Source organism: Microtus oregoni, unplaced genomic scaffold (genome assembly GCF_018167655.1).
Source record: "Microtus oregoni isolate MIOR12 unplaced genomic scaffold, Mior012 000006F_ref0000085, whole genome shotgun sequence".
Classification (NCBI taxonomy): Eukaryota; Metazoa; Chordata; class Mammalia; order Rodentia; family Cricetidae; genus Microtus; species Microtus oregoni.
Genome location: NW_024543065.1, coordinates 39,147,516 through 39,172,652, shown reverse-complemented (window position 1 = coordinate 39,172,652; position 25,137 = coordinate 39,147,516). Strand labels below are relative to the sequence as shown.

At 38.1% G+C, this 25,137-nt stretch overlaps 1 protein-coding gene across 1 annotated transcript; it reads left to right on the top strand.

Moving 5' to 3' along the window:
* The first annotated feature begins 1,023 nt into the window (after positions 1-1,023).
* LOC121449163 (vomeronasal type-2 receptor 116-like) lies at positions 1,024-16,289 on the top strand. The gene is made up of 6 exons (XM_041653421.1): positions 1,024-1,220; positions 6,637-6,928; positions 7,202-8,014; positions 9,382-9,609; positions 11,747-11,870; positions 15,385-16,289. The coding sequence occupies exons 1-6, from the start codon at positions 1,024-1,026 to the stop codon at positions 16,287-16,289; spliced, it is 2,559 nt and encodes an 852-aa protein (XP_041509355.1).
* The last annotated feature ends 8,848 nt before the right edge of the window (positions 16,290-25,137 follow it).

Below are 25,137 nucleotides of genomic sequence, written 5' to 3'. Positions count from 1 at the left end.
AAATATGCCTTGAGCTGATGGTCACTTCACAGTATCTTTCCTTTGCAGATTTTCACAAGACATATTCACAACCACTACAGAATCTAAAATGAGAAAAAACCTGTAGTAAATCACAGATAAAGCAGGAAAATTTGTCAAATGACTAATTGATCTATGAAAACTGATACTCATGGAGGGAGATATGAGGGAGATTATGTTATAGACAAAATATTTGCCTTATCTTCTATTTATTTTTTGTTGTTTGGAGGAAGTATAATAGATATGATTGAGTGTTTGAAATGTAGAACACAGAATCTGTAGTGATCTTGGTGAATATTCAAAAACATTTTACAACACTATAAATGTAACTGATTCTATGGGGATTTGGATGACTGTAGAACAGCAGGATTCAGAAAAATTTAGAATTGCAGCTGATTATTTGTTCTCAAGACAATGGAAGCACAGTATTTGGTCAGATATTCTGTTACTGTCAGTCCTGTAGTATAAGCCCACTGTGCGAGCTGTGTGAAACTCACTTCTCTAACCATGGAACTCTTGTTCCCTGACAGGGATTTTGTGAGAGAATTCCCAGTGTGCAACTACGAATTTTGACTTTTTGTGTCCTTCCTGTCTCAATGTGGATCATCTAACGAAAGCCACTGACATCATTTTTAAAGGCATTAACATAAAAATATTGTTCTGGCAGTCATGGCCAAAATTTTTCTCACAATGACATCCCCCATGGAGCCATAATTTCCACAAAATTAAATGATGTCATGAAACTACCTGAATTTTCCTCATATATATTTCTGAATTATATTTGCATCATATGCATATCAGGTGCACAGCCATAGGGGAAGAAAGTGTCCAAGATTCCCCAGAGGCGAGGAATCACCTGGGAAATAAAGGGATCATGAATACACAAATAGCCTCTGCTTTTGCTGCAGAAATACAAGTAGGTGGGAAAATATGGGCACCCATATAATATGCTGATCTGAAGAGCACTTCACAAGAAACACAGCCCAGGCTTCAAGGAGGACAAAGATGGTCGCTTTGATTTTTCTCTTCTTTTTCCTGAACATTCCACTTCTTGCGTCCAGGTTCACTCAACCCAGGTGCTTTTGGAGAATGTATGAGAACAAAGAAACGGATGAAGATTTGGTGACAGGTTGTGTCTTCTACCTTATAACAGAGCAGCGGCCTGTGGAGAAAGATTATTTCAACCATATTCTGAATATACAGTAAGTTTCTTTGAATTTTCTATGTTAATGTCATCATAAATATTTCATGTGGGGATAGAAGTATTTGTACATCCACAGGCCTTTATTTCCATAGGACAGTGTTCACTGTCTCTTTAAAGTAAGAATTTTTTTGTTGTATAAATGTTATGTTTGGACATTTAAACTATTGAGCTTGTGACTAATTGTAAGTAGTCAGCGCACAACCAGCTTATCAGAACTCTATTGATCAATGTTAAAATGCTGAACTTTTGAAATCTTGGTTTAACAATAGCATAGAAGGGGAAAGAAATCCGAACCATTTCCCATTTTTCATATATCTTAAATCATCTTCTTCGACCTTGACAACTTGCATTGACACACCGTAAAGCATTTTCTCTGACCCTTAGAACATACTAAGCTCTCACACCCTCAGACTTTTATACACCTCATCACTTAGACCCTCAGCGTAGACTTTGACCCTTTCTCTTCCCATTTAATCATTTGCCAGAGACACAAGTAGTCATTGCTGAGAGCAGTCATTGCCAAGCAAGTTCTTTTAAATAAAGGAATAGTAAGAGTTACACCTGAGACCCGTTTATCCTTTGCTAGGAAGCCTGTTAATAAGACAAACCTGCCGGACTGGTAAAACTGCCTGTGTCAAATCTGGACAGAGGAGAAAAGAATGTTCATGGGTTTTAGCCCAAAGCTATAGATTTGGCTGTGACTCAAAGGTGTGAATCTACTCCAGCTGTTATATAGACACCTGTTAGCTGCTTTTTCTACAATGTGGAGTTCAGTACAGATTAATGCTAACTTATCTAAAGCTTTTATCTCTTTTGTAAACTGAAAAATTCGTGTAAGTTTTAGGGATGGGCACAAGGGTGTGAGGGTGGACTTGGGAGAAATAAAAAGCAAGTGTGATTGGTACATTATATGAATGGATGGAAAGAGATAACACTATCCTGAGTGATGTAAGCCAGACCCAATAAGAGGAACATGGGATGTACTCACTCATATTTGGTTTCTAGCCATAAACCAAGGACATTGAGACTATAATTAGTGATCCTAGAGAAGCTAAATTAGGAGAACCCAAAGAAAAACATATAGGCATCCTCCTGAATATTAACCTTCAGCAGGCGATGAAAGGAGACAGAGACAGAGACCCACATTGGAGCACAGGACAGAAATCTCAAGGTCCAAATCAGGAGCAGAAGGAGAGAGAGCAGGAGCAAGGAACTCAGGACCGCAAGGGGTTCACCCACACACTGAGACAATAGGGATGTTCTACTGTGAACTCACCAAGGCCAGCTGGCCTGGGTCTGGAAAAGCCTGGGATAAAACCGGACTCGCTGAACATAGTGGAAAATGAGGACTGCTGAGAACTCAAGAACAATGGCAATGGGTTTCTGATCCTACTGCACGTAGTGGCTTTGTGGGAGCCTAGGCAGTTTGGATGCTCAACTTACTAGACCTGGATGGAGGTGGGGGTTCCTTGGACTTCCCACAGGACAGGGAACCCTGATTGCTTTTCGGGCTGGGGGGGGGAACTTAACTGGGGGAGGGAGAGGGAAATTGGAGGCGGTGGCTGGAAAGAAACAGAAATCTTTAATAAATAAATAAATTTAAAAAAAAGAATAAATCAATTTTTAGTTTATATTTAAAAAAAGACATAATACCATTTACAGAAAAGACTTGTCTTATATTTCCTAAATTCTCTATAGGCATATCCACTGAAAGATGGGCATTGGCCCACACTCATAAAAACACTCTCCCATTATTGGAAGGAGTCTGCTTGGTGGTTTCTGGTCACCTGGCTATCTTAGTCCTGAAATAATCACACAGAAAAAGTATTATTTAAATCACTGCTTGACCCATTAGCTTTAGCTTCTTATTTGCTAACTCTTACGTATTAATTTAGCATGTCTCCATTACTCTGTGTATCACCATGTGACAGTGGCTTTCCAGCAAAGTTCTCAGGCCTCTGTCTCTGGTGGCAGCAGCTCCATGATGTTCTTCTGACTCTGCCTACTTCCTCCCAGCATTCTGTTCCATTTTCTCCTCCTACCTAAGTTCTGACCTATCAACAGGTCAAGGGAGTTTCTTTATTCATTAATGGTAATCACAGTACACAGATAGGATTCCCACATCACCTGGTGTCAGAAGTGGGATACAAGCAGTTCCTTGCAATAACTAATTGATCTGCCAATCTTGTGGACTAAATCTATGTAAAACCTGAAAATGCTTAAAAAAAAACCCAAAAAAACAGCATTAAGCATGGTTTTGTAGTGGCATTTTCTTGGATGGGCTCTGTTTGCTAAAGGCAGGCAGAGGAATGGCTTCTTTGGGAAAGAATTTCCTGGTTTGGTCCATAGCAAGTAATAAAAGCCAAGCAGTTTTGAAGTGCAGCTTCCTGGGCCATGCTTCCAGCACAAACTCTGGCTTTGGAGCATTTCAACAGTATTTTTGGGCCTGGGTGTTTGTGTGCCCACTCAGAGTTGGAAGGCAAGTGGATGAGACTATGTCCGTGGCTCTGCGCTCTCTGCCTAGGCAGGTGGAAGTATCATGTTTACTAGGCTTGTACAGGTGGGAGGGCAATTTTGACTATTATATATGATTATCTATTAATCTGTATCTCTAATTATACATTACATTTTTTGATGAGCTATACAGACAGAATGCTTTAATCAAGATCAGAAATACATATACATACAACACTGTAGCAGGAGATGACTTATTAAATAAAACCCCATTCTATTTCAGTTATTATCATCCTAAGTGGGCCCAAGTAAATGCCATAGATTACAATAATTGATGGACATTCATCAATGTGTAGGTTCTAAAGCTTGTACTAGGGCAACTAATATTTGTAACACACCAAGCTGTGAAGAGTTTTCCCATAGGTATACAGTTACTCTCTTGAATGATCTGATGTGATTCCATTATCCTCAAACTGCATCAAGATTGGAAGCAAGAGACCTGTCCATTGTAAACATCATATGTGTTCCTATTTCTCCATACTTCATTTACATACATTAAAATCACTGCCCTTTAATCTCAAAGTTCACTTCTCATTCTAGTTTTGCTAAAAAAGGAATTATGAACTGTGAAATATATGCTCTCATTCTTTGAAAGGTGTTATTGACTCTTTCATTTTCACTTCCTTGATTGACAGCCCTGGTGTGTGATCGTTAGCAACACATTAGAGAGGGAATAGGGCACTTACATACTAGCACATCTTTGCCATTATTTTAAAAACAAAGGTATTGTCTCTCTGTATCTAAATTGTTTATTTTCTGACACTTATTTCCTATGTACCTCTTAAATTTGTTTTCAGTAATTTTGCTAATTATAACTCTTTATTTTACCAATGTGGAGACTACACACATTTTAATTTTTTGTATTGTTAATAGTTGTTATCAAACACAGAAATTTAGTGCACTGGGAACTATAACTGCTCTAGGGATTTATGTTTCTTAATGTTTGGAAGAAAGGAATTGGTGTTTGGGCTTCACAAGATCTAGTCTCCAATTCCTGTTGTGTGTTACTAAAATTTTCAATGACACTTTTTCTGTGTGGTAATAAAAATATTCAAAAATAATTTTGAAAATATATATGTAAATACATAAGGAAATCCTAGTAGTACAATATTTAAGTGGGAAATTGATGTGGGAGTGTCATATATCAATCTGTTGATTTCATTGGTTAAGCAATAAAGAAACTGCTTGGCCCTGTGGGTGGAGTAAACAGAACAAAATGCTGGGAGGAAGAGGAAGTAAGGTCAGACTCCACAGCTCTCCTCTCGGGAGCAGACGCCTGAGAGAGACACCATGCCCCGCTCCCGGGCAGACACACGCCATGAAGCAAGCCGCCAGGTTAGACATGCTGAACCTTTCCCGGTAAGACCGGTGCTCACCGATTATTAGAGATGGGTTGATCGGGATAACAGAATTAGCCAGTAAGGGCTAGGGCTAAAGGGCCAAGCAGTGTTTAAATGAATACAGTTTGTGTGTTGTTATTTCGGGTATAAGCTAGCCGTGCAGGCGACTGGGGTGTTGGGGACGCAGCCCCGCCGCTCTTATTACTACAGGAAATAGGTTCATTTTACACTGTGTGAATCATTTAGAATGAAAAAGTATGATTAATGTTCAATGGTAAGATTATATGAAATGACTAGGAAGAGACAGAAGTTACTGCTCTTCCCCAAAAAAATAAACACAAATTGGTATCATTCACTCCCAACTTGCTTATTACCCACTCATACTACAGAAAGCCTCATAAACATTTTCCTCAGATTTTATTACTTATCATCTTCTATTTTACAAATATGTTAAACTGACATATACAAATTAATGTAGGATGCTATTGTTGTGTTAGTGTAACTGGAAATGTAGTCAAAGCAGTTTTATAGTATAAAAAACAACTGGTCAGAAGTCTCCAGTTAGAATATATGACATTCTGTGTAAACATAAATTAGGTGAATAGTACTTAGAAGGTAGTACATGGCCTTAATCTCTGCAAGAAGAACCTGGAGCTGGTGTATCTTTGTACTTTTGAGGCCAGTCTAATATGTAGCAAATTGTTATTCAAAACCTTGTAATCCATTCTCTATTAATTACCCAAATTAACATTAATACTGTCTATATACATGTTGAATACATACATACAGCTTTACAAAATACATCATTGGTATTTAAATTTTACACCTCCATTAGATAAATTAGTAAAAAAAGAATAACACAAAGATCAAGGGCATATATTAACTATAATGCCCAGTGCTTATAAAGAATTGAAAGCATAACAGCCAAGTGTTTCCCATACTATTGTACACTCAACAGGCATTATTTGACAGTTTTATCAAATTTAGTTTATTTCGTGAGAAAATATGATAAACTCATAGGCTCACATGTCTCTTAATTTTTTTTTTTTGCTTTTTTCGAGACAGGGTTTCTCTGTGGTTTTGGAGCCTGTCCTGGAACTAGCTCTTATAGACCAGGCTGATCTAGAACACAGAGATCTGCCTCCTTCTGCCTCCCAAGTGCTGGGATTAAAGGCATGCGCCACCGCAGCCCGGCGTCTCTTGAATTTTTCACATTGATCAATGATTTCAAAATGCATATATGAATAGGTTTATTGTTTGGTTAAAGCCTCCGCCATTGTCTATATTTTTAGAGTAAGCATTTTAAAATAAGAACTTGAAATCACACTCTTTGAAAGGTGTTGATGCCTCACTTTATTTGTGGAAGATACACTCTAATGAAATTTTAAAGCTTTTCACGAGCTTCCAGCTACTTATATTATTCTAATCTCACAGCATAGGCCATTTGTAACATTATTGGCAGTGGTTGAGAATATGGTACAGCACATAATAATCCATCTATTGACTACTCAGGATCATCTGTAGATCTCTGTCCATATTAATCACCATACCCTTTTACAGAACAACAACTAAAAACTTCCAGTTTATACTGGCCTTAGCTTTTTCCATGGATGAAGTCAACAGGAACCCTGATCTTCTGCCAAATTCATCATTTGTATTTGAATGTCCAGAGGGTGGTTGTGCAACTGGGACAAAATTATATAGTCACTTTCACTTGTCTGAAGAAGTTCGTGATTTCCCCCCTAATTATATGTGTTATGAACAGACTATGTGTCTCGTGCTGCTTACAGGACCAAATTTGGCAACATCTGTGATGGTTGGGTCTATCTTCAACCTCATCGTACCTAAACAGGTGAGATTTTTGTTGTGACTTTGCAAGAAATTCTAACTCTGCTCTTATAATCCTAGTTGCTAAGAAGATTCTAAGTAGGATACTACTGTCAAATTTGTGTTAAACGGTGTCGTTCACAATTTTATTCATTTGTGATGGGTCTCATTTCCTTTTTTGAAATTGAGATGAGGGAAGAAGTAACAGATAAGGAGTTTTTTAAGGAAGTCTACACCTAAAGTAAGTTTACAAGTTCTTATGTACATGTGCTACCTCATGCTGCTCCCTGTGTTGTAGGTCCTTCAGATTACCTATGGACCTTTCCATCCCATCCTGAGCAATCATGAACAATTTCCCTTTCTGTATCAGATTGCTGGCAAGGACACATCTTTAGCCCTGGCCATGATATCTTTGATGCTTTACTTCAACTGGAACTGGATTGGACTGGCCATCTCAGACAATGATCAGGGTACTCAATTTCTCACACAATTAAGAGGAGAGATGGAAAAAGTTACAGTCTGCTTTGCCTTTGTGAGTTTGATCCCAGTCAAGTTGCATTTTTACTTGACAAGAGTTGAAGTTTATTATAACCAAATCATGACATCATCCACAAATGTAGTTATCATTTATGGTGACCCACAGAGTTCTCTAGCTGTGGCCTTTAGAAGGTGGCGATCTCTAGGTTTACAGAGAATATGGGTCACCACCTCACAGTGGGATGGCACTACAACTAAGAATGACTTCCCACGTAATTCATTCAATGGGAAAATAACTTTTGCACATTATCATGCTGAGGTTTCTCATTTTAAAACATTTGTCCAGACACTGAACCCTCTCAAATACACAGACGAATTCCTGGCCAGGCTGGAGTGGATGAACGTGAACTGCAAAGTCTCAGCATCTATGTGTAAAACCCTGAAGAATTGCTTATCCAATGCCTCATTGCAATGGCTAAAGGCACAGACTTTTGACATGGCCTTAAGTGATGAGAGTTATGACATATATAATGCGGTGTATGCTCTGGCCCATGGCCTCCATGAAATGCTTCTTCAGCATGTATATAATCAACCTATGGATAATGGAGAAGGACATTTTGCTCACTGCTTGAAGGTAGTGTTTCCTCTTTAATATCAAATTTGATGTCATCAATGTCAATGTCTTTAAATGTCTGTGAAATGTTCCAATTTACTAAATTAGGGAATATTTCATACAATATAAAGATTTATGGAAATTTTTCTTCATAATAATGTAAATCTGGATGCTGGTATAAATCTTAATGGTGTGGAAGGTACAATTTGTAAAAAATACACTGATTTTGTTACAGAGTACCTGACTATCACCACAGCTATTCTAAAACTGTAAGCCCAAGTCCTTCCTTCCTAACCCTCTTCCTAATGAGAAGATGAATCCTTGCATATTTATTTTCAAATATGTGATAATCCGTTTATGAGATGATTTTCACAAGTGTTCTAAACTGAATCTGCTCACACTGTAGGCACTTGGGACCTCATTTCTCATCCTGAGTGAAAGTAATTACACAGTAAACAGTGTCATTCTTCGGTTAAGACATACATTTGTGTACATAAGTATGAATGCCTGGTTCTCCTTGCATATGGTTTCACGTTTTTGTGTTTCCAGGTATCTCTTATTGTATCTGTGTTAGTGTGTGTGTGTGTGTGTGTGTGTGTGTGTGTGAGTGTATGTGTGTGTGTATGTGTGTGTGTGTGTGTGTGGTTCTGTACATCCACATATCTATCTGTTTGAGGAACTGAAAATAAATTTCTTTTGTTCCAATGTCTTTCTGTATGGGAGTTTGTCTGTGCATAACTTCTGTGTTTCTTCAGTGCATGTTTTTATGTGTTGGGTTCCTTGTGTATATTGTTTGAACATATTATATCTTTGTTTTTGTTTGTCTGTCTGTCTGTTTCTCTCAATCAATCTTTGTATATGAGCATAAATCCATCAATATCAATAGCTCTCTAGGTTTTTTTGTCTGTGAGTGTCTCCTTGTGTGTATTTGTAATTTAATTTGTGCATGTATTTGTGGCCCTCTTTATGTGTTTCACAGCTTTCTGTTTTTGTGTGTCTGTTTTGGTGCATATGTTTCACTGTGTGTATCATTGTTTTCATGTGTAAGTGTTGGCATTTGTGTATGTCTGTATGAAATATGTAGATGCATTATGTATGTCTATGTGGAAGTGAATCTCTGACTGGATTTCTCCGTCTCTCTTTCTTATGATGTGTATGTGTTTTCATATTGGTGTTTTGTATCCGCGTATATGTCTGTGATTCTGTTTGGTGCTTTTTTCTGAAAGAACTTATATTCTAGAACATTATTATAACTTTATTTGTCCACATGATTTACTGTTATTTCTCCTCCGGACACTTTCAGTAATATTGCCTTTAAGATGAAATAAAATACATTTTATGAATTCAAGAAAGGACACACACACTATAGAATGGTGTATCTTTTTCAGCTGCATTCCTTTCTGAGGAAAACACACCTCACTAATCCAGTTGGAGACAGAATGATTATGAACCAGAAAGAAAATCTTCAAGAAAAGTATGGCATTTTTCAGATTTGGAATTTCCCATATGGTCTTGGACTTAAGGTGAAAATAGGAGAGTTTAGCTCATATTTTCCATATGGTCAACAGCTGCATATATATGAAGACATGATAGAGCATGCAACAGAAAGTAGACAGGTGGGTCTGACTTAACTGCATTCTTTTGCATTACACAGCAGTAACACAGACAATGGGATTGATTTGTGCTGTCTTATAATGAACTAAAAATAATTAGTCACATTACAAAGCACTTACATTCCTCCTATTGTATGATTCTACATGTATTTTTGATGTGACAATTTATTAGTACTTTAAGAATTTTAGATATGCATACAATGAATATTTATCATTCCAGAATATCTTTCTTTTCCTCTAATATATAATGTATATTGACTGTTACTACTGTGCTATCTTTTGATTGATTTTTATTGAGCTCTACATTTTTCTCTGCTCCCCTTTCTGCTCTCCCTCTCCCGTTCATCCCTCCCCCCAAAAGTACACATGCTTTCAATTTACTCAGGAGGTATTGTCGTTTTCTACTTCTTGTGTAGATTAAATCCATGTATGTCTCTCCTACCATCCTCATTGTTGTCTAAGGTCTCTGGGATTGTGGTTTGTAAGCTGGTTTTCTTAGCTTCTTGTTTAAAAACCACTTCTGAGGGAGTACATATGATAACTATCTTTCTGTGTCTGGGTTACCTCACTCAAAATGATGTTTCCTAGCTCCATCCATTTTCCTGAAAATTTTAAGATGTCGTTATCTTTTTCTGCTGTGTAGTACTGCAGTGTGTAAATGTACCACTATTTTTAATCCATTTTTGGTAAGGGGCATTTAGGCTGTTTCCAGGTTCTGGTATGACAAACAATGCTGCTATGGACATAGTTGATGATATGTCCTTGTGGCACAATAAACATCTTTGGATAAATACCCCAAAGTGGTATTACTGGGATTTAGGGAAGGTTTTATTTCCTACTTTTCCGAGAAATCATCATACTGGCTTCCTAATGGGTTGTACAATCTTGCATTCCCACGAGCAATTAAAAAGTGCTCCCTTTACCCCACACCTCTCCAGCATAAGTAGTCATCAGTGTTTTTGATCCTTGCCATTCTCACATCACAAAGCCAGCCACACCTAACTTTATAGAAGAGAAAGTGGAAAGTACATTTGAACTCATTGGCAGTGGGGACCATGTCCTAAATATACAGCAGTACAGACACTGAGAGAAAAAATTAATAAATGTGACCGCCTGACCCTGTATAGCTTCTGTAAAGCAAAGAACACTGTCAATAATATAAAACAGCCTACAGAATGAGGGGAAAAAAAAACTTCACTAACCCCAAATCAGACAGAGATCTGGTCTCCCAAATATAAAAAACTCAAGAAATAATTCATCAAGAGAACAAATAATTCAAATCAAACTTTTACTCAGATTCCTCAAATATGTGGAGGATTTGTAAAGCATTTATGCCTCAGGAAACACCATTCTTTCCAGCTCAATAGATATTTGTTATGCCCTTTCTCACTCTGCCTATTTAGCTGTATTTTTCTTTATAAGATGTCAGGCATTGCAGTGCTGTTTTTAGAGTTCATGTGTGTTATCTGACGTTTTATGAGACATTCCCTCTATTTCAGATATCTGTTCATCTTAGCTTTCTGTGAGGTTGCTGTGATTAAATATTGACCAAAATCTTATACAGGAGATGGTTTGATTGGGAATATGAATCACAGCAAAGAAATGACAAGGCAGGCAGTTATAAGGAGACGGCTTCGAAATCACAGAATCTGAAGGAACATAGCTTACCGGTTTTCTCTGAATTCTCACACAGCCCAGACTAGGGACAGCACTGCCAAAAGTGGGCAGGGTAGTCCTATACCAACTACCCATTAATAAAATGCTTAAATAATTTGACACCATGCTAATGCAATATAGAAAAATGTTATAGTTAAGGTTCCCTCTAACTTATTAATGTGCTTTGTGTCACTGTGATGAAAATTAAGTAAAAAAACCACTTTGAAAGCTCTACAGTGTTTGTTCATATCAAAAAAAAAAAACATTCTCCCTTCTAAATTTCTAGATATGGGAAGCTACTCAAATTTATATCAGTTTGTTTCCATACATTTGTATGCGTGGTATTATAAAATGTATTAAGCCTAATCTGATAACTCTTTTGGTGTATATAATACTAGCTAATTGGTATATCAACATGATAATGAAATATATTTATAGAAGCAGGTAAAACTCCCGGCACCAGCATGTATCTGATTTTTCACAGATGCCGCCCTCTGTGTGCAGTGCTGATTGTGGTCCTGGATTCAGAAAGTTCTGGCAGGAGGGAATGGCAGCCTGCTGTTTTGATTGCAGCCCCTGCCCACAAAATGAAGTTTCTAACGAGACCAGTGAGTGTTTGCTATTTAGATAAATCCTTCACATCACATAGATCATCTTCTCTCAGTCATACTGAGTTGATCAATGGACCAAAAGACTATTGAAGAAATAAGATATAATGCTTTCCTAAGTTGATTCTTATTGTTCTTTGATTATTAACAAATTCATTTTAAAAAACTTGTTATACCATTATAGTGGCATTTCAATTGTATTTTAATAAATAAAAACTATCTGAAGATCTAAGAGTAAAACAGTCCCACCAGTCAGCCTTACAGACCACATTATAGTAACATACACCTTTAATCCCAGTAGCCACAATGTGATGTGCACATTTAATCCCAGTCACTACACTAGCTGATATAGAAATCAGGGGTTGCATACCCTTAGTTCCAGTGCTATATGCCTTTAGTCTGAGCCCAAGAGAGGGAGATGTAAAGTTCTCAGACATTGTCTGTTAGTTTAACGTATTTCACATTTATTTTATTTTTGTATATCATAGACAAATTTTGAATATTGATACCAATTTTGTATATGGATACAAATTTCAGATTAATTTTGTTATAACATATTGTACATGCATTTTGAATCTTGTTCAAAATATGGAACCTATACAGCTCATTTAACAATATAATGCTAATTCATAGTCCTTGAAAATTTGTATTATCAACTGTTTAGGAAAATAGAACAGAACAATCTACTCTAGAGAAGATAATGGATATTGAAGAAACTCCACATGGAGTTTACTTTCTTTGTGGCAAAAGTAAGTCCTTGATGTAAAGTAAATTAGCTATAAGCCTTTGGACTCACCAAGATAAGCTACATACTAAATATTTTTCTCAATATGTCAAATGCAAATGGACTCCAATATGCGTATATATTTCTTCCCAGTATATATTATATATAGTCATTGTACATATTGTATAAAGTTTTTTATAATAGTTATAGCCTTCTTTTTATTATTTTTTGACAAAAAAGGGAAATGTAGAGACATTTCAATTGTACTTTAATAAATAATGACTGTCTGAAGATCTGAGGGTAAAACTGTTTTACTTTTCAGCGTTATAAAAGAGATTATGGTAAACAAAATAACCACCTTTAATTCCGGTAGCCACCCTAGTTTATTTAGAAATCTGGTGTTGCATGTTTTTATCCCAGTGTTGCATGCCTTTAATTCAAAACCTAGAAGGAAATATAAAATGGGGTGGGGAGACAGCTCTCAGACACAGTCTCTTTCTCAGATTCCAAGAGGCAAGATTGCCATTTCAGACTGAGGTCAAAGTAAGAGCCAGTGACTGGGTGTTTTTCTTTCCAATCTTCAGGTTGAGACCCAATTTCTGACCCAAAGTTTTTACTAATTGTGCTTCATACCATGACATACATCTTTGATTCCTTGAAAGTCTAAATTTGCTGGACTTCTCTCAAAGAAACAGTTTTGACAGTCATACAACATTGTGTCTGAATTCTACCCAAGTGTGGAATGTTCTATAGATGTCTTTTAAGTCCATTTGATTAATTACATGTGTTAGTTTTCTTATTTCTCTTTTAAGTTTCTATCTGGTTGTCCGGTGCATTGGTAAGAGAGGAGTGTTGAAATCTCCTGCTATTAATGTGTGGGGTTTGATGTGTGAATTGAGTTCTAGTAATGTTTCTTTTACATATATGGCTGCTTTTATATTAGGGACATAGATATTCAGGATTGAGACGTCATCTTGATAACTTTTTCCTGTTATGAGTATAAAGTGTCCTTCTCCATCTCTTCTGTCTGATTTTAGTTTGAAATCAATTTTGTTAGATATTAGAATAGCCACACGCACTTGTTTCCTAGATCTGTTTGATTAGAAAATCTTTTCCCAACCCTTTACTTGAAGTAGTGTCTCTCTGTGAGGTTGAGGTGTGTTTCTTGTAAACAGTAGAATGTTTGTTTCTGCTTTCGTTTCCATTCTCTTAACCTGTGACTTTTTATAGGTGAATTGAATCCATTACTATTAAATGATGTTAATGACCAGTGGTTGTGAACTCTGGTTATTTTTTTGGTGGTAGTGTTTGTGTGTTTCCCCTCTTTGAGTTGTGTTGGTGGAGGGTTGTCAGATGTCTGTGCTATTGTGGGTGTTTCAGACTTCTTTGGGTTGAGGTTTTCCTTCTACTACCTCCTGTAAGGCTGGGTTTGTAGATACGTATTATTTAAATCCATTTTTGTGATGGAATATCTGTTTATTCTCCATCGATGGTGAAAGAAAGCTGTACTGGGTATACTAGTCTGTGTTTGCATCCATGGTATGTTAAGGTCTGCAGCACATCTATCCAAGATCTTCTGCTTTACGTGGTTTCCTTTTGAGAAGTCAGGTGTAATTCTGATAGGTTTACCTATTTATGTTACCTGACCTTCCTCTGCAGCTCTTAATATTCTTTCTGTATTTAGTATGTTTTTTTGTTTTGATTATTATATGGCAAGGGGATTTTTTTGATCCAATCTATTTGGTGACCTCTAAGCTTTTTCTACCTTCAGAGGGAAGGTCATTCACAGTGAGATCATTTACTTTCCATTGCCTATGAATCAAAGATATAGAATACTCAGCTCCCTCTCCTGCACCATGTCTTTCTCCATGCCAGTATGTCCCAAGATCATAATAATGGACTTAGCCCCCAAACGTTAGGACATCCAATTAAATGTGATTGAAGTCTATTGAGCAAAAAAGTGTTTTATGACTGTCCAAATTAACCTGTTCAATCAAAATTAAATTATTTGTCCTATCAGAGGGTTCTACTTTTACCTTTATAAACTGCTATTTTCCTACAGGCCACACCTGTCTCCTCTAAGCAGAGGCAGTGCCATGTACTCCCTGATCAAAACCCGTTCTATCCTCCCTTGTTGACATACCCCTATTCATTCTCTATCTCCTGTGTTTGATTCTTTTTCCCTACCCATTGTCCTCTTGGACACATCAATCCTTTTGGTTAAGAACTTGATCCTAGTATGTTGTGTGAAGACTCCAAGGGTCCCTACAGATTCTGTTTCCTGTTTGTTGTATGTCAGTCTGTTTTGGCTGGTGAAGTCATACAAGAAAATGTATCACATAACTTGTCCTATAGAAGACATGATCTCCATCTATTTCAGGGAAACGATTCATAAAAAAAGGAAGACATCAAAAATCTCTCTAACCACGGGATCTGAGATATTAAATACACTCTGTGCAATACAGTGATTAATCATTTTAATCTCTGAAAACTCACTAGTTTCAGTCAGTTCATCATAGCATTCAGAAAGGACTGAAAATATCTGTGTTTTGTGATAATATAAAATGTTATCACCAAGACAAACTTGAATAGACAACATATTATTTAATTTCATTTCCCATATTTATAATGAATGTTAAGAAATATAAGTATTGCTATGCAGCAGTGTCTCTCAGCTACAGCATCAACAAAAGACTCAGATATCACAATGTTTACTCAACACACTGAATTGAAATATTCTGTCAATAAAAGGCAGTAGTTGTAGTAATCATGCTTTTCTCTCTCCAGAAGATGTGGATAAATGTGTGAGGTGTCCAGAGGACCAGTATGCCAACAGAGAACAGAACCAATGTATTCAAAAAGCTGTGGTCTTTCTGAACTACAAAGACACCTTAGGGATGGTTCTTACCTTAATGGCCTTGTTCTTCTCTGCATTCACAACTGTGGTTCTTGGGATATTTGTGAAGCATCGTGACACTCCCATTGTGAAGGCCAACAACCAGAATCTCAGCCACATCTTGCTAATTTCACTCATCTTCTGTTTCCTGTGTCCCTTGCTTTTCATTGGGCATCCCAACTCAGCTACCTGTGTTCTGCAACATATTATATTTGGAGTTGTATTTACTCTGGCTGTTTCAACTGTGTTGGCCAAAACAGTGACTGTGCTGTTTGCTTTCAAAGTCACAACCCCTGGAAGAAGGATGAGGTATTTTCTGGTTTCTGGTGTTCCCAACTACATCATTGCCATCTGTATGCTCATCCAAATTATTCTCTGTACAATCTGGCTGCAATTTTCTCCTCCTTTTATTGACAGAGATGTGCACTCTGAGCATGGCCAAATCATCATTGTGTGCAACAAGGGCTCAGTTACTGCATTCTACTGTGTCCTGGGATACCATGGCTCCCTTGCATTAGGGAGCTTCCTTGTTGCATTCTTAGCCAGGAATCTCCCTGACACATTCAATGAAGCCAAGTTGCTGACCTTCAGCATGCTGTTGTTTTGTGGTGTCTGGATATCCTTCCTTCCTGTCTACCATAGCACCAAGGGCAAGATAATGGTGGCTGTGGAGGTCTTGTCCATCTTGGCTTCCAGTGCAGGCCTACTGGGATGCATTTTTATCCCCAAGTGCTACATAATTTTGTTAAGACCAGAGAGAAATTCTCTTCAAAAGATAAGGGAGAAAACATATTCCTGAACATACATTTCATAAATTGTATCTGACAACTACAGTACTGGCACAGAACCACCAAATACAATACAATGCAAACTGTATGAATGGCTAATGATTCTCATCATTTCTCCTAATGAGGAGGCACAGCAGTGTCATGTATACGACTTTTCTGTACAATGTCATCTATAATGATCCACACAACCATTTATTTTATAAGATTCAATTTTTTCCAATTAGTGTACAGAGATGTATTCCTTAATTTCGCAATCCCAGCAACATTAAAATAAACGTTAAGTAATTCTACTGATAAAGGAGTGAATGTGGAACTTTGAATGCAAATGAAAACAGAGAAAGCTTTTAGTAGAGTTAAATATTGCTATCAGATGGTAAAACTAATAGGCTCATTTTTGGAGCAAGAAAAGTGAATACCATTGCATCCTAGGAGTTAGAGAAGTAGAATTTAGGAGAGAGAAAAATGTATGATAAATAGATATAATGGATATTGAGGAAGATGAAATGTTTCTCTGCATTTAAAATCATGTGTGCTTTTTCTGAGGAAATGAGTTCACTATCCATTCCCCACAACTTGCAGTCCCTATAACAATAGCTCTAATGAAAGAATTACACTCTTCTGACTTCCAAGAACACCTACATTCCGAGGTGCACATAATAACACACTCAAAAAACGTACATACTCATAATTGAAGTTATAATAACTTTTAGAATTGAATTTATAAATCACTGAAATGGAACACTGGTTTATTTTTTCCCCTTCATTAAAAATATTTTTTCCCACATAATAGTCCCTGATTATGGCTTCTCCTGCCTTTATTCCTTTATTCTTCCATACTACTTCCCATAACCCCTTTATGTTATTTTATCCACTGCTTCTATCTCTCACTGCAAATAGTTTTCTATGGGAAAGTAAAAAATTAATACTAAGATTAAGAAAAGCTAATGCATTATGTTAGGTCAAAATTAGAAACATGAGGAAAGATCTAAAGAGAATCAATGCGAATCAGTCCCATGCGCTGCACACTCATGAATCCCATAAAATTTAACCTGAAACCTATAATAAATATTCAAAGTATCAGTAGGTTAAAAAGAGGGAATTGTTATACATATGTACTACATATATATATACACACACACACACACACACACACACATATATATATAAATATATATATATAATGTATGTATTGGTTAATATGTATGCTATGACAAGCTAACAATTAGAGACAAGGGGGAAACTCTGACACAACACTGGGAGACAAGGACATCCAAGAATTAGGTTGAGTGAATTTTCTGCTCACATCTCTTTCTGGGCATTCAAATTCTTTATTGAGACTTTTAGGAGGAAAGGCAATTATCATTAGTCAGTGATTATAAACTGGATTTTATTTCAGGATTAAGGATGAAACATGTGTTTACTTATACTTTCAGGTATGTAACCGCCACTGAGAAACACACATGTAAAAACTGTGCCTGCTGCTCCAGGTTTTGTGATTTCTTTGTGTTTCAATCCTGTTTATATAGAAGGCCTTTTTTCTTTGCTGTCCTCCATCCAGGCTGGCTTTAATATACTGTATATCATCTTCCATACTATTTTCTGTGGCTTGCAGGAAAAAATGTGAAGGAAACAATTCTTTTAAATTTATATTTATTTTCTCACCACCATGACGAGTTGTTGGTTTCTATATTTGTTTGTTTCTGCTGCTGAAAGTTTTTCTGATGATGACAAAGCAAGGCACTGATCTATAAGTGTAACACAATGCCATTGCAAGACAGTTGTTCTTTTTTTTGTACATTAGGATTTGGTTTTACTGTAGATAACTAGACCATCTAGTCTGTGATTTTTCTTCACCCAAGTAGTTTCTGGTTGGATCAATTTTCTGGATCTGGTATTCAATCTAACCTGATATTGATTACTTACTCTTAGAAATTTTGTGCAACCATTCTTTCATCTATTTTGCGGGCAGGATATCTTTGTAGATCAAAAGGTTTTTGGATGTGTTTTCATCTACAGTTTATGTTTGGTACAGGATAAAGTGTATTTCAGTACCAAAGACAATAGAATGCTGGGTTAAAGCTCAATGAGAGCACCAGGTCAACTTCAGCATGTTCAATCTGTTGTGAAGTTGAAGTTGTTTAGGTTTTATTAAAAAGTTCTTGCCATTAATCTGTGGATGATCATCTATAATCTTGTCTGTAAATGGGGTGTTTGGTAACAGCCAGTGTATCACTTTTAGGCAATAACTCTATTGGATGTAACCATATGATAAAAAGTCTGCCTCACTTATTCATTAGTAAATTCATTTAGATCTCCTTCAGAAATGTATATCATTTAGGAAGGTTCATCTGTATATGTTTTCTACAGTAGTAATCATTAATTTTAGCAGTCTGACAGAAAGAACCAAAAGGTGAATGTCTGCACACATGGTTGGACACCCCACTTTCAAGTCCCCCCATACCTGGGAAAAACCCTGGGTCCCTTCTCCTGTTGTGATGTAGCTGCCCTCATTCCCCTTGACTGACAGCAGAACTTCCTTGTGGTCTGTAATTGACAAGGATGCTTGTGTTCTTTCTGGCTGGTGGTTTTCCATGGAAGCTTTGTAAAGGTATAAATGGCTTTAGCTCTGGAGAAATAAAGGTTGTTGTGCTTTCACCTGAAAAGAAGCCTTCTTGTCTCAATCCCATCACCACTCACCTGTCTACGCCTGCAGGCTGCACTGGCACAGACCGCCCCACCTGCGCCAGCTTCTCTAGCCAGCCATCAGGAAAAGTTCCTGCAGGTGGGCTGCTCAAATACCCCATCCCATCCATCAGAACCTGAAATCTACAAGTCCCACTCCACCCCAAAACTTCCTATTACCTCACCACAACCTCACTGGAAGTCTGAAACACAGCCTGCTACTAGACACAGAGGACCAAGAAAGGAACAATTAAGCACAAATTGTGATTGCACAGAGTGGACCAAGAGAACAGGCCCAAGAGAGAACTCAGTGGCTACCTGACACACAGAAAACAAAAGTACAGAGCAGACCAAAAACAGTTTCAAAAGACACAGACAGCCACACCAAGGATTGGAATAACATACAAAGACACTGCTGGGAACAACTGGAGTAAGAGATGTGTAGGGGCCAATAGAAAAATGTATCAAAAAGCCTAAAAAGCAACATGGGACATCAGAACTCAGTGATACAGAAAGACTTTATCATGCCAAACCAAAACAGGAGAAGAATATGATTTTAAAGATAACTTTATGATGATGAAGGAGAACTTTAAAGAGGAGACAAAAGGTTCCCTTAAAATGGTGGAAAAAACAAAAAATCAAGAAATCGTTCAAATAGCAGAAAATGAGGACTGCTGAGAAGTCAAGAACAATGGCACTGGGTTTTGATCCTAGTGCACATACTGGCTTTGTGGGAGCCTAGGCTGTTTGGATGTTCACCTTACTAGACCTGGAAGGAGGTGGGAGGTCCTTGGACTCCCCACAGGGCAGGGAACCTGGTCTGCTCTTCTGGCTGACGAGAGAGGGGGAGTTGATTGGGGGACAGGGAGGCATATGGGAGGCAATGGCGGGGAAAGGACAGAAATCTTTAATAAATTAATAAATAATAAAAAAAATAAAAGTAAATAAAATTTTAAAAAAGAAATCATTCAAAAAACCAATAAAAAGCAACAGGAGAAGCACGCAGCTCATAAGTTCAAGAATTGAAGATTGAAATACAAGCAATTAAGGAAACACGAACCAAAGAAATTCCGGACATGGGAAATCTGGGTAAATGAACAGAAACAACAGAAGCAAGCATAACCAACAAAATACATGAGATGGAAAAGATAATCTCATGTTTTGAAGATACTATTGAGCAAATAGAATCACTGGTCAAATAAAACATTAAATCCAATAAATTCTTACCACAGAACAGCCAGGAAATATGGGACACCATAAAAAGACCAAACATAAGAATAATAGAGATAAAACACTGAGAGCTCCAGCCCAAAGGCACAGAAAATATATTCAACAAAATCATAGAAGAAAACTTTTTCAACCTAAAGAAGGATATCCCTATGAAGGCTCAAGAAATATACAGAACAACAATTGACTTGACAAAAAAGTACCCTTGTCATGTAATAATCGAAACACAAAACAAACAAACGAAGAAAGAATGTTCATAGTGTCGAAGGAAAAAGTTCAAGTAACGTATAAAGTCAGACATGAAAGCCTGAAGGTCCTGGACAGACAAACTGCAGACAAGACACTAAGAAACCATGGATGAAAGCCAAGACTAAGCTGTTTTCACTACTGAAGCTCTGGAATAGAGTTTGAAGTCAGGGATGGTAATGCCTCCAGACGATCCTTTATTGTATAAGATTGTTTTGGCTATCCTGGGGTTTTTTTCCATATAAAGTTGATTAATGTCCTTTCAAGATCTGTGAAGAATTTTGATGGTATTTTAATGGGGATTGCATTGAATCTATAAATTGCTTTTGGTAGAATTGCCATTTTTACTATGTTGATCCTCCCAATCCAAGAGCAAGGGAGATCCTTTCATTTTCTGGTATCCTCCTCAATTTCTTTCTTCAAAGACTTAAAGTTCTTGTCAAATAGATGCTTCACTTCCTGGGTTAGAGTTACCCCAAGACATTTTATGCCATTTGTGGCTACTGTGAAAGGTGATGCTTCTCTGATTTCCCTCTCTGCTTCTTTATCCTTTGTGTACAAGAAGGCAACTGATTTTTTGGAATTGATCTTGTATCCTGCCACATTACTAAAGGTGTTTATCAGCTGTAGGAGTTCTTTGATGGAGTTTTTGGGGTCGCGTATGTACACTATCATATCATCTGCAAATAATGAAAGGTTATCTTCTTTCCATTTCGAATCCCTTTGATCCCCTTATGTTATCTTATTGCTATTGCTAGAACTTCAAGCAATATATTGAGGAGGTATGGAGAGAGTGGACAGCCTTGTCGTGTTCCTGATTTTAGTGGGATGGCTTTGAGTTTCTCTCCATTTAATTTGATGTTAGCTGTCGGCTTGCTGTAAATAGCTTTTATTATATTTAGGTATGACCCTTGTATCGATAACCTCTCCAAGACTATTATCAGAAAGGGATGTTGAATTTTGTCAAATGCTTCTTCAGCATCTAATAAACATAAGAAAACAATATAAAGGAAGCCAAGCATCAAAATGAATTCAAATGGAGAGAAACTCAAAGTAATTATACTAAAATGAAGAACAAGATAAGGCTGTCCACTCTCTCTATAGCTATTCAACATGGTACTCGAAGTTCTTTTTTTTAATTTATTTATTAAAGATTTCTGTCTCTTCCCCAACACCACCTCACATTTCCGTCCCCTTCCCCCAATCAAGTCCCACTCCCTTGTCAGCCCAAAGCGCAATCAGGGTTCACTGACCTGTGGTAAGTCCAAGGACCACCCACCTCCATCCAGGTCTAATAAGGTGAGCATCCAAACTGCCTAGGCTCCCACAAAGCCAGTACGTGCAGTAGGATCAAAAACCCATTGCCATTGTTCTTGAGTTCTCAGCAGTCCTCATTGTCCGCTATGTTCAGCGAGTCCGGTTTTATCCAATGTTTTTCAGACCCAGGCAAGCTGGCCTTGGTGAACTCCCGATAGAACATCCCCATTGTCTCAGTGTGTGGGTGCACCCCTTGCAGTCCTGAGTTCCTTACTCGTGCTCTCTCTCCTGATGCTCCTGATTTGGACCTTGAGATTTCTGTCCGGTGCTCCAATGTGGGTATGTGTCTCTGTCTCCTTTCATCGCCTGATGAAGGTTAATATTCAGGAGGATGCCTATGTTTTTCTTTGGGTTCTCCTTTTTTAGCTTCTCTAGGATCACTAATTATAGGCTCAATGTCCTTTATTTACGGCTAGAAACCAAATATGAGTGAATACATCCCATGTTCCTCTTCTTGGGTCTGACTTACCTCACTCAGGATAGTGTTTCCTATTTCCATCCATTTGCATGCAAAATTCAAGAAGTCCTTGTTTTTTACTGCTGAGTAGTACCCTAATATGTATATATTCCATACTTTCTTCATCCATTCTTCCATTGAAGGGCATCTAGGTTGTTTCCAGGTTCTGGCTATTACAAACAATGCTGGTATGAACATAGTAGAGCATATACTTTTGTTGTATGATAGGGCATCTCTTGGGTTTATTCACAAGAGTGATATTGCTGGGTCCAGAGGTAGGTTGATCCCGAATTTCCTGAGAAACCAAAACACTGCTTTCCAGAGTGGTTGCACAAGTTTGCATTCCCACCAGCAATGGATGAGTGTACCCCTTTCTCCACAACCTCTCCAGAAAAGGCTATCATTGGTGTTTTTTATTTTAGCCATTCTGACAGGTGTAAGATGGAATCTTTTTTATTTCTTTTTTTTTTATTGAGAAAAGGAGAAAAAAATACAAGTTTCCATCTCCTCCCAGCCTCCCATTTCCCTCCCCCTCCTCCCACCCTACGCCCCCTCCTCCCACCCTTCTCCCCCTCCCCCCACTCCTTTCCCCCTCCCTCTCCAGACCAAAGAGCAGTCAGGGTTTTCTGCCCTGTGGTAAGACCTAGGACCTCCCACCTCCGTCCATATCTAGGAAGGTGAACATCCAAAGGGGCTGGGCTCCCAAAAAGCCATCACATTACGAAGGATCAAACCCCCGTGCCATTGTCCTTTGCGTCTCATCAGCCCTCATAGTTCGCCATGTTCAGAGAGTCCACTTTTATCCCATGCTTTTTCAGTCACAGTCCAGCTGGTCTTGGTGAGCTCTCAATAGATCAGCTCCACTGTCTCAGTGGGTGGGTGCATCCCTCGTGGTCCCGACTTCTTTGCTCATGTTCTCCCTCCTTCTGCTCCTCATTGGGACTTTGGGAGCTCAGTCCAGTGCTCCAATGTGGGTCTCTGTCTCTATCTCTATCCATCACCAGATGAAGGTTCTATGATGATATGCAAGATATTCGTCAGTATTGCTCAAGGATAGGGTCATTTCAGGTTCTCTATTCTCAACTGCCCAAGGAACTAACTGGGGACCTCAGCTTGGGCACCTGGGAGCCCCTCTAGGGTCAGGTCTCTTGCCAACCCTAAAGTGGTTCCCTTAACTAAGAATTGTGGTTCCGTGCTCCCCTGTCCAACCTTCTTAAAGTTGTCTGGATTTGCATTTCCCTGATCGCTAAGGAAGTTAAGCATGACCTTAAGTGTCTTTTGGCCATTTGAACTTCTTCTGTTGACAATTCTCTGTTCAGCTCAGTGCCCCATTTTATAATTGGGTTGATTAGCCTTTTACGGTCTAGTTTTTTGAGTTCTTTATATATTTTGGAGATCAGACATTTGTCAGTTGCAGGGTTGGTCAAGATCTTCTCCCAGTCAGTGGGTTGCCTTTTTGTCTTAGTGACAGTGTCCTTTGCTTTACAGAAGCTTTCAGTCTTAGGAGGTCCCATTTATTCAATTAGGCCCTTAATGTCTGTGCTGTTGGGGTTATACGTAGGAAGCGGTCTCCTGTGCCCATGTGTTGTAGAGTACTTCCCACTTTCTCTTCTATCAGGTTCAGTGTGTTCTGACTGATATTGAGGTCTTAATCCATTTGTACTTGAGTTTTGTGCATGGTGATAGATATGGATCTATTTTCATTCTTCTGCAGATTGACATCCAGTTGTGCCAGCACAATTTGTTGAAGATGATCTCTTTTTTCCATTGTATACTTTTAGCTCCTTTATCGAAAATCAGGTGTTCATAGGTTTGTGGGTTAAGGTCATGGTCTTCTATCCGATTCCATTGCTCGACTTCTCTGCTTTTATGCCAATACCAAGCTGTTTTCAATACTGTAGCTCTGTAATAGAGTTTGAAGTCAGGGATGGTAATGCCTCCAGATGATCCTTTATTGTATAAGATTGTTTTGGATATCCTGGGTTTTTGTTTTTCCATATAAAGTTGATTATTTTCTTCTCCAGATCTGTGAAGAATTTTGATGGGATTTTGATGGGGATTGCATTGAATCAATAAATTGCCTTTGGTAGAATTGCCATTTTTACTATGTTGATCCTCCCAATCCAAGAGCAAGGGAGATCCTTTCATTTTCTGGTGTCCTCTTCAATTTCTTTCTTCAAAGACTTAAAGATCTTGTCAAATAGATCTTTCACTTCCTTGGTCAGAGTTACCCCAAGATATTTTATGCTATTTGTGGCTATCGTGAAAGGTGATGTTTCTCTGATTTCCTTTTGGCTTCCTTATCCTTAGTGTATATCAAGGCAACTTATTTTTTGGAGTTGATTTTGTATCCTGCCACATTACTAAAGGTTTTTATCAGCGGTAGGAGTCCTTTGGTAGAGTTCTCTTTAATCAGATTGATGACAACCTTCATTGTCATCATAGAACCTTCATCCAACAATAAATAGAGGCAGATACAGAGATCCACAGAAAAGCATTGGGCCTAGCTTCTGAAGACCAATTCATGAGAGGGAGGAATGATAATATGAGCAAAGGGGTCTGGTGTATGATGTTGATACCCACTGAAAAAGCTGACGTAAGATAGTGTTACCTCACTGACTCTGGACTGATTGTGAGGGAACCTGCATAGGATAAACCTAGGACCACTTATGCACAGGACAGCTGTGAGACTTAGAGAGTCTGTGGGATCATTGGCAATGAACAAGGATTCTTCCCTTGAACTGGCTTGAACTGGCATCTTGGAGCACATTCCTTTTGGAGGAATACCTTGCTCAGTCTAGATATAGGGCAGGGGGCCCTGGTCTTGCCTCAAAGTGAAGTCTCAGTTTTTATTGACTCGCCAAGGGAAGCCTTGCCCATTGTGGGGATTAGATGGCAGCTTGGCAAGGTAGGGTGGAATACAAGGATTA